Source organism: Anguilla anguilla, chromosome 16 (assembly GCF_013347855.1).
Source record: "Anguilla anguilla isolate fAngAng1 chromosome 16, fAngAng1.pri, whole genome shotgun sequence".
NCBI lineage: Eukaryota > Metazoa > Chordata > Actinopteri > Anguilliformes > Anguillidae > Anguilla > Anguilla anguilla.
Window position 1 is genome coordinate 13,027,235 of NC_049216.1, and position 13,967 is coordinate 13,041,201.

Here is a 13,967-nt window from a genome sequence, read left to right on the forward strand (position 1 = left end):
TTTCAAGTAGTAGTGGTGACATGCAGACTGATTTTTTGCCATGACGGGAGGTCCAGAACACTTTTCCTTATAATCCTCTCTGGAAGCCTAAAACAGGCGAAGGTTTTAACGCACAATACGGAAGTCAAATGTTGAGTTTGATTTTAAGGTAGCCACAGCTCAACCATTGATATCAACATTTAAACTGACAGAATTAAAAGAGTGCCTCATTTATTCTGTTAGACTACGGAGCAAGACAATTCACTGGTAGCTAATGATACTTAAGACACGTAGTGCGACATAAAACTCTACAGATGCGTATGCAACGTGCTGCAACAACCGGCCAAACGTTTTTGTAATAGCATATTAGAGAGCAGTCAGCTTTAGTCAAGCTGAAGGGGATCCTGACTAGTCTTCCAATGAATCCATCACTACAGCCTTTTGTTTCACTGCATTGCCCACATCGCCTTGCTCCATCCGCACATTGTTTGGGTCTCTCAAAATGGCTGCTCTTCACTGCTTCTGGGAAACATGAATATGTCTTTACTGGTTTTTCGGCTCATATGATTCTATTTCTCGAAGTGAACGCTTACTGTTTTCGTTGTTTTGATTTCACGTCACGAAAAGCATTTGTCACACCAATAAACAAGAATTATGGAATGCACCGCACATGTTTTGCCACACTCGTTCTTACTAAATAACTAAACCAGAATGGCGCCCCGTCTGATCTTGCCCAGAAATGTGTATGACTTGGATTTGGGACGGAGTGAGTGCGCAAGGTTGATGATTGAAAGGCTCTTGAACCAATTGGAGGGCTGTAATCCGTGATGGCGAATATTTTCAGCGAATAAACGACTTCATAACCAATGGGTTGTTTCGCGTTAAAGCAATCTTTGGTTTCTATACATGTTCCAGGGTTTGGTGAACACAGGACATTTCCTGCCCTGATGCATGGTGGTCGGACGAAGGAATTGTTGGAAAATTTCGGAGGTTAGTATATAAATGTGTTTTTACCCAGTGTGCCTTATTTCAAACAGCCATCTCCAGCGGGGGAACATTTCGATGGAGATCCTAATGGGTGGCATACAGAATCAATATGATGAATTAAAACACAATTGAAAGCACTCAAAGTTGTAAATGTTTTATTATTAATTAGCTAATGGATTCCGCGTTCTTGCACTAGCAACCCTCCTTCGGCTTTGCGCCTTTGTAGTTTCGAAATTTTCTACCACGTAATCACCGCTCGTAGTGTTCGCCTTGTACTTAAGTATTTCACTATTTTGTGGTGTGGTAGCCAGTATGTTGGCTGTCGAGCATCATTTTGTTAATCCGCTCAATGTCAGTTGGCTTCACACAATCGAACTAGTTTGCATGCTGATTTGGGTAACATTAGCTAAATCACCCACGAGAATATCAGCAACGTTGGCTAGCCAAAGCTAACGTTAGCTAGCTAGCTTGATGCGAAGCAAGCTGCTGTTATGTTTCATTCAACGAAGCTGGCTTGTTGTGGTGGCTACTTAGCGATATAATCTGATTTTGTAGATTTTTACGTTTTTGTCTTGTACAGATGACTAGTCTGTTTGTTTTCGTTGAGTATAGCCGGTTAGCATACTGACTTGTTTCAGTGCAGTCTAACATTAGACTAGCTAGCTAAATTAACTAGCTAGGTGTCTAACAGTTAATACATTGACAGTTTAGCAGTATCTGGCGTAAAGTTTTGTTGAAAATGCGACGAACCCCCGATTACGCGAGTCAATTATCTAACACGAGTTAACGTAGCCTCGGCGGACTTGGCTAGCTAGCTACACGTTTTCTCGTCTTTATATGAGCGAGCGAGCCGTTGAACAGATTCCTCTTCTATTTCACACGTCGTTGGTAACAAAAACGCTCAATACGACATGCCTTAGCTAGCAACGGTGTTTTTAGTTGTTGCCTCTGGTTGTTGCACAGGAAAGGTCTGTCACCCACTGGAAATGGTGCATAAAATTAGCCATAGTATAGCCATAACCATCGAAATATTCTTCGTATTCTACCGCAATAATAAAACGCATAGCTTTGTTGTTGTCCGCAAATATGTTGCTATTAATGTTGGTGGCATTTTATATATGATTCTTCTGTGCATTCGCATGTAAACTATCTCATTACACACGTTTTTTTAAATGACTGTACGCCTATAGCCTACTGTAGCTAATGAACTCGCGCTATAACCAGTTCAAAAGAAAACACATTATTTTGCACTTCATACATTTTTGCTGCATGATTATAATCATGATTATGATTTTTATAATGGGTATTTTTTATTTTTTAAGATTTTGTTTTACCAAAACGTTGCAGCTCTTTTTGCATTTTGTTCTGCTGCAGTGTTTTGTTGGAAATTCATTTCAGCTACCATGGCATTTGTTACTGCACTTCTGTATCTTTGAAAACGTGATCATCTTTGCCTTAGAACCTCATTGTGATACATATGAAACTATAGCATACACAAGAACTCATTTAACATGTTTATTTGAAGAGCTGCACGAATTTCCCGGTGTCCCCAGCCAGTTTCCCTGCACATGGTGTGTAGATGGAGTCACTAAAAACAAAAAAGTTTTGTTTCCAAGACGTAACGTTTTACCCTGTTAAATAACTACACTGGGGGGAATGTCGTGACCTCGTCTGAAAAGTGTATATGACTTGGCAAAAATTTAAATTGATACGAAGTGCATTAAGACTTTTTAAAATCTACTTTCCCATCTCTCTTCCCCCCTACAAACATCTGAATTTGTCTTAGCCCTAATGTACACTGCTGATTGCTCTATGTAACGCATGCTTTCTTTAATGAAAATACAGGTAAATGGTGCACCAATTGCAGGGTCCACTAGTTTTTACTCTGTTACCTATAAGTTTAGTATTAGACAACAGAGAGGACATGCCACTGCACTTTCAGCGAGGCTGGTAGAGCCTTTTGGAGAAACCGTTTCAAAAGCAGAGAGCTGACTCGGTATAGAACTACTAAAAATGTAAATGTAAAATTGTGAATAGATTATTTTGGTCTGACATTTTCTGATGATCAGTACTGGTAGAATTAACAAAAATTCCTCATCTGTGTGTTGTTGAGCTGTTAGGAAATTCCTGTGAAGCCCAAATGCCCTCCCCCCATGTCATGATGCACCCTGACATGGTGGCACAGTATTTACACATTCACGCTCTAATACCAAAGTTAGATTTTACCACTTATATTAGGTGAGCATTGTACAAACCACAGGAATTCTGTTCAGCTGAGACCAAGACTGAGCTGTAGCCATAATTTGTTTTGCACAAAAAACTCATCATGGGGAAGATGTGTGGCGCAGTCCATAGGGTGGCTGCCTGTCGAAACGTGCTAGTCTCCTACATAGATGGGGGTTCGATCCCTGCTGTCACAATTTTTCAGCAGTGGTCCCTTCTCTGTCTGTTACTCTGTCTGCTTTCTCCTTGTCTACAAAAAGTAACAAATATCAATGGAGGACAGACTATCCTGCTCTCCTTTGTCGTCAGTGCTGATACAGTATGAATGCTGTGGTACTGAGTGATGTGTGTTTGTGTGCAGGCCATGTTGTGGTACTGAGTGATGTGTGTTTGTGTGCAGGCCATGTGGTAGAGTGATGTGTGTTTGTGTGCAGGCCATGTTGTGGTACTGAGTGATGTGTGTTTGTGTGCAGGCCATGTGGTAGAGTGATGTGTGTTTGTGTGCAGGTCATGTTGTGGTACTGAGTGATGTGTGTTTGCGTGCAGGCCATGTTTTGGCACTGAGTGATGGGTGTTTGTGTGCGGGCCATGTGGTAGAGTGATGTGTGTTTGTGTGAGGGCCATGTTGTGGTACTGAGTGATGTGTGTTTGTGTGAAGACCATGTTGTGGTACTGAGTGATGGGTGTTTGTGTGCAGGATATGTTGTAGTACTGAGTGATGTGTGTTTGTGTGCGGGCCATGTGGTAGAGTGATGTGTGTTTGTGTGCAGGGCAGGCATGCTGTTGGCTCAGATTAACCGCGACTCGCAAAGCATGGCGGAGTTCCAGGCTGGAGGGGCTGACGCCCAGCACGTCACCCTCTGCCTGGCTGAGGCCGTCGCTGTTGCAGGTGAGAACAGCAGTTGCAAGGGGGTTCTCCTCCAGGATTGGCTGGTGATTGTGGAACTTGCATGGATTTACTAAGTGAAGATTTTGATAATATTGGTTGTTGATATAATGTGGTGCATGTTGTGTTATTGTTTTAGTTAATAATATTCTCTCCAGCTGCCTACTCATTGACCCGTCTGCTGATGGTGTTGTTCTGTAGACGGAGACCAGATGGAAAGTATGGACACTGTTAGCCTACAGGCTGTGACCCTGGTGGATGGCTCTACAGCCTATATACAGCACAACCCTAGAGGTAGGTTCCTATTTTGAGACTTAATTATACTATAATTAACCATGCTGATTACAAAATCTTGTTACCAACGTATGAAGTGTTACATGGCTTCAGACCGTCTGTTTCTGATGGTCTGAATTTGTCAGCTTGAAACCAGCAGCAGGACATTTAGCCTCAGGGATCTGAAGCTCTGGAATGATCCTCCCCAGTTTGTACGGGAAGCAGAAACTGTTTTGAACTGCTGTAGATAAGATGTAAAATATTCTTTTTTTAGCCTCTTGTTCAAAACCTACCCCTTATTCAAATCTCTCCTTTTTTTAAGTCATATTTTGCTGAAAGTACAGCCTCAAAACTACTGTCAGCATTGGGCCAACTATGAAGTTTTGTGATGACTTTTGTACTTGCACTATAACATTCACTTGACTTTGCAAATGTTACGTACATTGCATGAACCAGACGTGACCTTCATTAACACATAGAATGAGTTCTTTCCCATGGAGGTGGAGATGAAAACGTGACAGTGGGCTTAAGGGCTAACAGAACATTCAGCATGGCCTAACTGCTTGTGGTTAACTTTGTTTTTAGTGAACTGGTTAGCACAGCCACCCCTCACCTCAGCGACCCGAGTTGGATTTTTGCCTGTCAAGTTAATTGCAATAATTCAGATTTTTTATTTTTAGCATTAAATTCAAACTAATGGGCAAAGTGATCTGATTGGACGGCCCTTGTCCCCTGGGGTCCGGCCATAGTGCCGACTGTGTCCTGCAGTTGTCGTGTTTCTATCAAATGAATTTCATACTTTTTTATTTGGGCTATTATAGGATGTTGCTTTGAGATCACTGGGCTGTTTTGCAGGAAGCTGCTTTAAGATCACTGGGCTCTTAAAGGATGCTGGTTTGATATATTTGAGCTGCTAATGGAGTGTGATTTGATATGTTTGGCTCTGAAAAGAGGGCCAATCATGGAGGGCAAGACCCGAGTGTGTGAGGGGGGAAGAACCCCGTGAGCAGCTCAGTCTAACCGAGCAGCACAGTTTCCCTTTCAGATGGGAAGCTGATGGAGGGCCAGGTCATTCAGCTGGAGGATGGATCAGCTGCTTATGTGCAACACGTGTCCATGCCAAAGGCAGGTATGTGTCACTGCCCTCATCACCTCACTGGTAATGATTCATGTGCTGGGCTGCTAGGTGGCTCATCCTGTTATGGCACTGTTCTGGCCACATGTTACCGTGCTAGTGACTGTGGCTGGCACCACTGCAGGACAATGCACAGTTGGCTCTAGCATTGCCCAGGGATTGGAGAGTTAAGTCAGCTGGAATGACAAACATCTCATCATCTTCTAGCAACCCCCCCACCAGTTGATCAGGATGCATATGGTCCCAAGAAGCCATGTTTGTGTAATGATGTGACTGTAAGGAGTAAAGGTAAAGGTTTGTCACTAGTGCACCCCAGGTTTGAATTTGGCCTCAGGCATGCTGAGGTCAAAGAAGACCGTTTCTGCCCTTCTGCCCTAGGAACTAAAGTATCACTCTGCTACTAAATATTGAAGTATCTCCCGTTCCCGCTATCATTGAAAAGAGGCTGTGGGTGTGGAGGGGGGTGAGGTCAGGTGGGTGGGTGTAGTCAGTGGGATGGGGACAAGTACGTGGGGTCACCTTTGTCTGCTGTTGTAGGAGAGGACAGTTTGAGACTGGAAGATGGTCAGGCTGTGCAGCTGGAGGACGGAACAACTGCCTACATCCACCACGCCCCCAAAGGTACATCTGGCCCCTGCACCTAGCTGCAGTGCATGCTGTTACCATAGCTGCCCTCCACTCACTGCACTGTACATAATTGCCATACACCATGGGAATACATATCATTTACTTACCCCTACCAATCAATTCCTACTCTTCATACTAAAAACAAAATCAACAATCGCAATGTAAGCCATTTGTATAGAACATTTCCATGCATTTCAGAGCCTGGTTACTGGGATTGGCCTAATTGCCATGGCATATTTGGCATGAGGGCCCTAAATAATATTCATAGCCTGCACTTTCAAACATAATGTACATAATTTATTCATATTCGACCATTTTCCTGCCTGGATGCGTCAGTTGTTTGAGGTTTTTAAGCAGTGTTAACTAGTTTCTGCCCAGTAGCAAGGTTTTCCTGACAGTTTCTCCATGTGTTTTTCTGCGTGTTTTGATTGTGGTTTCCTGTGTGCACAGAGACATATGATCAGAGCTCGCTGCAGGCGGTACAGCTGGAGGACGGGACTACGGCGTATATCCATCACACAGTGCAGATGCCCCAGACAAACACCATTCTGGCCATCCAGGCTGACGGCACAGTCGCAGACCTGCAGGCAGAGGGTGCCATTGACCCTGAGACCATTAGCGTGCTGGAGCAGTACACTGCCAAGGTAGCTAACTCAGACCGTCCCAGCTGGCTTGGATATGCTATCACACACACCCCATACTCCCCTGGTTTGTCATGCGTTGCTCAGAGTACAGTGCTGAACTATTTTGAGTCACATATTATTCTGGATGAATCTGAACACTACTCCAGGCTACTACTGCTCACTGGCTTATTCCCCTGTTGGGCCAGTGATGGTTGTAATATCACTTTGCTTTTCCCCAACGAGCATTTGATCTAGTGTTTGATCTCCTCAGGTGGAGAGTGCGGAGTGCGTTGCAAGCTCAGGGCTGGTCAGCAGAGGGGAAGTGGATGGCGGTGTGCAAATGCAGGTACTGTATCCCAGAATCCTGTAGGTTTGGAGAACGACATTCCTCCAGCGTTTGGCGAGCTACGTTCCTCCAGCGTTTGGCGAGCTACGTTCCTCCAGCGTTTGGAGAGTGACGTTCCTCCTCTCTGTCAGATTGTTTTGCAGGGGCACGGGAGTGGGCGTGCATTAGCCAAGGCCCAGCAGGTGGGAGAGAAGGCTTTCCGCTGTGACTATGAGGGCTGTGGGAAACTGTACACCACAGCACACCACCTGAAGGTACACACACACACACACACACATATACACCCACACAGGCTACACATTTGCATGTCCTCTGTTCTACTGTAGTGCCAGCTTAATGACAGTTTAATATTTACAATATATTTGCAATATATTTACAGTTTTACACTGGTATTTATTTCAGTGTTAATGATTGTTGTTCATATGAAGCTAAGAAAGTGACAGTTTGAGTTGAACTGTGGATGAGTGACAGCTGAAACATGAAGAGCACACATTTCTGAGCTTTGTGTGTCTATAAATGTGCATGTAGGTACACGAGCGATCGCACACTGGAGACCGGCCGTACCTGTGTGACCATCTGGGCTGTGGGAAGAAGTTTGCCACAGGTGAGCAGCCTCACGGGTGTTGCAGACGTGCTTGTGTTGCTGATGTTTGTCACACATGCTTACTCTACATGTGTGCTTTGCATGTTTGGAAGGGTACGGCCTGAAGAGTCATGTTCGGACACACACGGGGGAGAAACCATACCGCTGTCAGGAGATGAACTGTCACAAGTCATTCAAGACATCTGGAGACCTGCAGAAGCACATCAGAACCCACACAGGTGCCTTCCTGTTTCACCTGGGAGACGCACACTGGCCTCAGTATGGCCCAGGCTTAGTCTGTAGAGGCTTTCACCACAAACATAGGCTAGGCCATACAGTCACAGATTTCAGCCTTAGCACCGCTTCTATCCTGTAGTACTGTGTGACCAAGGTAGCAGTGGCAAAAATGGTACACTTGGCAGTTCCCAAATCTGATTTTAAAAAAAGGTAGAAAACTGTTTTCAAAATGTGCTGGGTGTGAAATATTTTTTAATCTGTCTCCCTTCATGCTTGCAGGTGAGCGGCCATTCAAGTGTCCGTTTGAAGGCTGTGGGCGGTCCTTCACCACGTCCAACATCCGGAAGGTGCACATCCGCACGCACACGGGAGAGCGGCCGTACTACTGCTCCGAGCCCAGCTGTGGGCGCGCCTTCGCCAGTGCCACCAACTACAAAAACCACATGCGGATCCACACAGGCATGTCCTCGCCGGAACATTCCACGCACCTACAGGGATACTATGTGATTTGTTTTAAGGTGTCCCAGATTATGAAGGAATGTTTGTGGATTTCAATGATCAAAATGTAAAGGCTGAGGCATGTTTGTACAGTTGATTGGTCAGTGTGTTAAGCTGACGACTCTGAAGAGGAGAGTGCTGACTGTCTTTGGGCAAACCTATGATTCCATCCAGAGTTAGAACAGAGAATTGATGTGAATTGTGTGTGTGTGTGTGTGTGTTCGTGTGCGCGTGTGTAGGGGAGAAGCCATATGTGTGCACAGTGCCAGGCTGCGACAAGCGTTTCACAGAGTACTCCAGCCTGTACAAGCACCACGTGGTCCACACCCCCTGCAAGCCATACAACTGCAACCACTGTGGCAAGACCTACAAGCAGATCTCCACGCTGGCCATGCACAAGCGCACCGCGCACAACGACACCGAGCCCATCGAGGAGGAGCAGGAGGCCTACTTTGAGCCCCCAGCAGGTCAGGCCCAGCAGCAGGCAGCATTATGCATCACCCCCACTCTGCACAATACGTACTACTTCATTACTGTACACAGTTTACATGTATTTGTGTCTTTACACTGCCTGTTGATAATTGCACACTGCCATTCATTGAAACATTGTCCTTGTTTTCAGCTGTTCTTGCATAAGCTCTGACCATGACTGCTTGAATACAATGGGCATATTAGCAGGTGTGACACACCATAAACCATTGCACATTTTCTTGCATCCAGTCCATGTAGACCACCAGAATGTTTCATCTGCGCCGACTCATTCAGTGATGCAATGTCACGTATCTGTCAGTTTTGTGCTGTCATTGTTGATGTGCCTGGTTTGTGAGGTGTGCAGGTTCTGTGCAGTGATGGGTGGAGATGTCCCTAAAGTCTGTGAGACTTGAAGGTTCTGCGCGGTGATTAGTTGTGATGCACCTGGTGTCTATGAGATGTGCTAGTTCTGCATTTATTGGTGGAGATGTGCCTGGTGTTTGAGATGTACTGCTTCTGTTCTGTGATTGGTGGAGATCTGCCTGGTGACTGTAAGGTATATGGATTATGCGCTGTAATTAGTGGAAATGTGGTCGATGTTTGAGAGGCTTATTGGTTTTGTGAATGGTGGAGATGTGCCTAGTTCTGCTAGTTCTGCCTGGAGACGTGACTGGTTCAGATCTGCCTGCATGTTTTATTTTTGTTTTTGTTTTTTTCGGATGTGACTCAGATGCAATTGATGAGCCTGGTGTGACCTATGTTCCTGGGGTGGAAGAGGAGGATTCTGGGTCTGAGCAGGTTTCCACAGAAACTGCTGAGGTCATAGGGCACCAACATGTGAACCTTATCTCACAGGATGGGACCCAACAGGTAAGAAACATTCCCAAGAATGGTCTATTGAACATTGCACACATTGTCTTTACATCCATGTTTGTTTAATTTTATCTTTCCAGTAATTTTATTTTACCTTTTTAGAAGGTTTGTCTGGTCTTCAGTTGTGTGACTGTCTCTTTTAACAGGATTATTTAGCATATGAAATAATATAAAAATTATTATAATGGGTCATTTTTCCCATGAATGCATAGATCAAAGGAGAAAATAGTGAGTGTATTTGAGGTATGATATAGCGCACTTGCTGATTCTGGCTTTATGGTCATAGGTCAGTATATCACAGGCTGACTTACAAGCAATGGAAAACACCATAACCATGGTAACCCAAGACGGCACTACCATAACCGTCCCAGCTCACGAGGCCATGCTTTCAGGAGGAACACACGCAGTCACCATGGTAACAGCAGATGGCACAGAAGGACAGGTATGTTCTTTATGTTCTCTCATCAATTACCATTTTTTAAAATCCCTGTGTTGGCAGTAATGATTCGCTGAACAGATGAAGGATCATAGATTTTCATTCCATTATATTTACTTTGTTGGCATACAGAAACACACTTGAATGGTTTACATGGAGTATACCAGTATTAGCCATGTACACACCTTTATGACTTGAGCTCCATAATGTGTGGGACAAAGGTGTGTGTGTGTGTATATATATATATATATATATATATATATAATTTTTTTTTTCTTCTTTGTTTGTCTCTGTCGCCGAACTCCACAATTTTAGAAATGTAAACAAACAATTCACATGCGAGTAAAGTGCACATTCTTGTTAGTGTTTTGGACAAATGGCTTCACAGGTGCTTTAAAAAAGTAAATTGCTAACAAGTTGCTAATTTGGAACTACAGCGGTCAGTGAAAATAAAACAGTTTTTCATTTTTTTTCCAAATCTTCCACTGAGAATTGTCTCAGAAATCCACAAACAAATACAAGCGACTGGCAATGCACAAATGTGAACCAGCTGCATTTATTTGTTTCTTTGCACCAGTAAATATCTCTACACACAGGTACAACCATTGTGTTACTGAGTCCACCCTGCTGTCTAAGAACATTCCTATACCTGTACCTACAGGTGGCCATTGTCACCCCAGATTTAGCTGCATTCCAGACCTCACAAGTGGAGCTCAGCCAGGAACACCAGCACCACCCTCACCCTGTGACTCTGCTGGCCACCGGCTCCAATGGCACTCAGATTGCAGTACAGGTAGGTTGTCCACAGACACCTCAACACACACACAACCCCATGGAGAAGCAAAGTGAACAGGTGAGGAGGTATTCTTTCCCTGGGAGCGCCGACTAAAATGAGATTAGCCCTGTGTTAACTGTGGCTGTGGACACCACTGCTGGCATCTTAAGGGTGAGGTCGGGAAGAAAATATAGCTCTTGGCTTTTTAAGAGTTTCAAGCGTATGTGTAAATCAGTTTAACCCATATGTCTGTGCAATGATAGAGAAAGTGAGTGGGTGTAGGAGGTACGCTACATGGCCAAAAGTATGTGGACACCCCTTCTAATTATTGGGTTCAGCTACTTCAGCCACACCCATTGCTAACCGGTGCATAAAATCAAGCATATAGCCATGCAATCTCCATAGACAAACATTGGCAGTAGAATGGGTCATACTGAAGAGCTTAGTGACATTCAACGTGGCACTGTCATAGGACGCCACCTTTCCAGGAAATTTCTGCCCTGCTAGAGTTGCTCCGGTCAACTGTAAGTGCTGTTATTGTGAAGTGGAAATGTCTAGGAGCATCCACAGCTCAGCTGCAAAATGGTAGGCCACACAAGCTCACAGGCCAAGTGCTGAAGCTCGTAGCGTGTTAAAATCGTCTGTTCTCAGCTGCAGCACTCATTACCGAGTTAGAGACTGACTCTGAAAGCAACGTCAGTACAAGAACTTTTTATCAGGAACTTCGTGAAATGGGTTTCCATGACCGAGCAACCACACACAAGCCTAAGATCACCATGTGCAATGCCAGGTGTCAGCTGGAGTGGTGTAAAGCACACCACCATAGGACTTGCGGAAATGCATTCTCTGGAGTGATGAATCACACTTCACTGCCTGGCAGTCTGATGGACTAATCTGGGTTTGGTCAATGCCAGGAGAATGCTACATGCCCCAAATGCACAGTGCGTACCATAAAGTTTGGTAGAGGAGGAATCTGAGGCTGTTTTTCATGGTTTGGGCTAGGCCCCTTAGTTCCAGTGAACAGAAATCTTTATGCTACACCATACAATAACATTCTAGACAATTGTGTGCTTCCAACTTTGTGGCAACAGTTTGGGGAATGCCCTTTTCTGTTTCAGCATGACAATGCCCCCGTGCACCAAGCGAGGTCCATAAAGAAATGGTTTGCCAAGTTTAGTGTGGAAGAACTTGACTGACCTGCACAGAGCCCTGACCCTCAACTCCATCAAACACTTTTGGGATTAATTGGAACACTGTCTGTGAGCCAGGCCTTATCACCAAACATCAGTGCCCAACCTCACTAATGCTCTTGTGGCTGAATGGAAGTGAATTCCCACAGCTGTGTTCCACATTCTAGTATAAAGCCTTCCCAGAAGAGTGGAGGCTGTTCTAGCAGCAAAGGGGAGACAAAATCTAAATTAATACCCGTGGCTTTGGAATTAGATGTTCAGCAAGTACATGTGGGTGTGACGTTTGGGTGTCCACTTACTTTTGGCCATGCATTGTATCATCTGAGTGCAGCTGCTGAGCTGCTGTGGACTAGGCTCTGCTTACAGCCAACCTTCAGTCTCCAGAAAGAGCTGTCTCTCAGTGATTTATAGTACTCTGTCTGCCTGTAGTTAAACCAACCGTTAAATCATCCAGCAGCTTATCACCTTCTCCAGAGGTACATGTATGGAAAGATGTTTTTATAGATAAAGTAGCCTACTTACCATTTTTGCCATTCCCCACTACATTACTTACTGTAAGCACTCAGCTATGATTAAAACTTAAGATTTTATTACTTGTCCACAAACAAAAAAACTTTAAGCATTGTAGATGTTGTAGTATCGGATTTGAAACGATGCACTCTTTGCAAAACAACTCATTTTATTTGGTGCTAAACGGATCTGTTGTTGATGTTGAGGTTTTCACCTATAGTTTGTGAATACCTGTTTTACAAGGCAGAACATTTAATCACATCATTTGCTCCTTTTAAATGCTAATTTTGAGTAAAATAGGAGACTTGCTGTTGATATAGTAAAACCTTTTTTCAGGTGTGAATTTGCTAACCTTTGATGTAAAAGGATTTATTTTGTGTAGTGTCTTGGTTTCTGTTTTCAGTGTCCCTTTTAACTTTTTTTTTATAGCTCAGTGAACAGCCGTCTTTGGAAGAAGCCATTCGAATTGCCTCGAGAATACAACAGGGAGAAACTCCAGGGCTGGATGATTAGCACATGCTCAGTCACCGTCAGAGATTCTTCAGGAAAAACTGTTTGGAAGTGAACATGCAAAACAAGAACGATTTAAAAAAATTAAACATTAAAAAAACAGGAAAGAATTGCAGGAATCTTACCATTTGTGCATAATCCATATACTCTGCAGTTAAGTACATAGCTTAAAATTATTTTTCTTATACATTTTGTGTACATATACATTTTAAATGTGAACAGCAGGTCCTGTTGTACAGACACATTGAGTTCTTCTGTACAAAAATGTTAATACATTTTACATTGCTGATGAAAGACTATGTAATTGTGAATGCATTCAGAATTAAAGGTTACCACTTTCTCAAAAAAAAATTATTGGGTGATAATCGTATGTACACACATGCATAGACTGTCATTGCTCCAAATTCTCCGTATATTTTACACGTGATTATGAACAAAAGATTTAAGAGTATTAGTTTTCCTACATTAAAGTACTGCAATCTATATTAAGGCAAGGGGATTGTTTTTTGCTACGTAAAAATTTTAGCAGAACTACAGTATTCACGCCATTACTGCAAAGGTTCTTCGTACTGGAACTGTAAAGTATTTTAATTTTAGTTATTCACTCCTAATATATTTGGTTTAATAAAGGGTGAGGGTACGTGCCTTGTAAAAAGCCGTGCGACGCATATCAATTAAGATTGTTAATTATCCAAATGCCGCATGGCATAGCGTAAATCATTTTTGTAGAGCCATCTACAATTTAATTTTACTAGCATCGGCTTATTTCGGCGTCAGTTTAAGATTATCAGTTCTTTCAGTGTTT

At 43.5% G+C, this 13,967-nt stretch overlaps 1 protein-coding gene across 2 annotated transcripts; it reads left to right on the forward strand.

Moving 5' to 3' along the window:
- The first annotated feature begins 864 nt into the window (after positions 1-864).
- On the forward strand, positions 865-13,513 carry LOC118215028 (zinc finger protein 143-like). 2 transcript variants are annotated; one of them, XM_035395400.1, is made up of 16 exons: positions 865-969; positions 3,960-4,078; positions 4,277-4,369; positions 5,382-5,477; positions 6,021-6,104; positions 6,561-6,754; positions 7,005-7,079; positions 7,211-7,333; positions 7,608-7,683; positions 7,776-7,901; positions 8,179-8,358; positions 8,637-8,864; positions 9,599-9,738; positions 10,028-10,183; positions 10,839-10,970; positions 13,082-13,513. In XM_035395400.1, exons 2-16 carry the CDS (start codon positions 3,967-3,969, stop codon positions 13,163-13,165), a joined length of 1,899 nt encoding a protein of 632 aa, XP_035251291.1. In that variant the 5' UTR covers positions 865-969; positions 3,960-3,966; the 3' UTR covers positions 13,166-13,513. The 2 variants fall into 2 exon arrangements, with proteins under 2 accessions (XP_035251291.1, XP_035251290.1); XM_035395399.1 differs by lacking the exon at positions 865-969 and adding an exon at positions 1,038-2,537.
- The last annotated feature ends 454 nt before the right edge of the window (positions 13,514-13,967 follow it).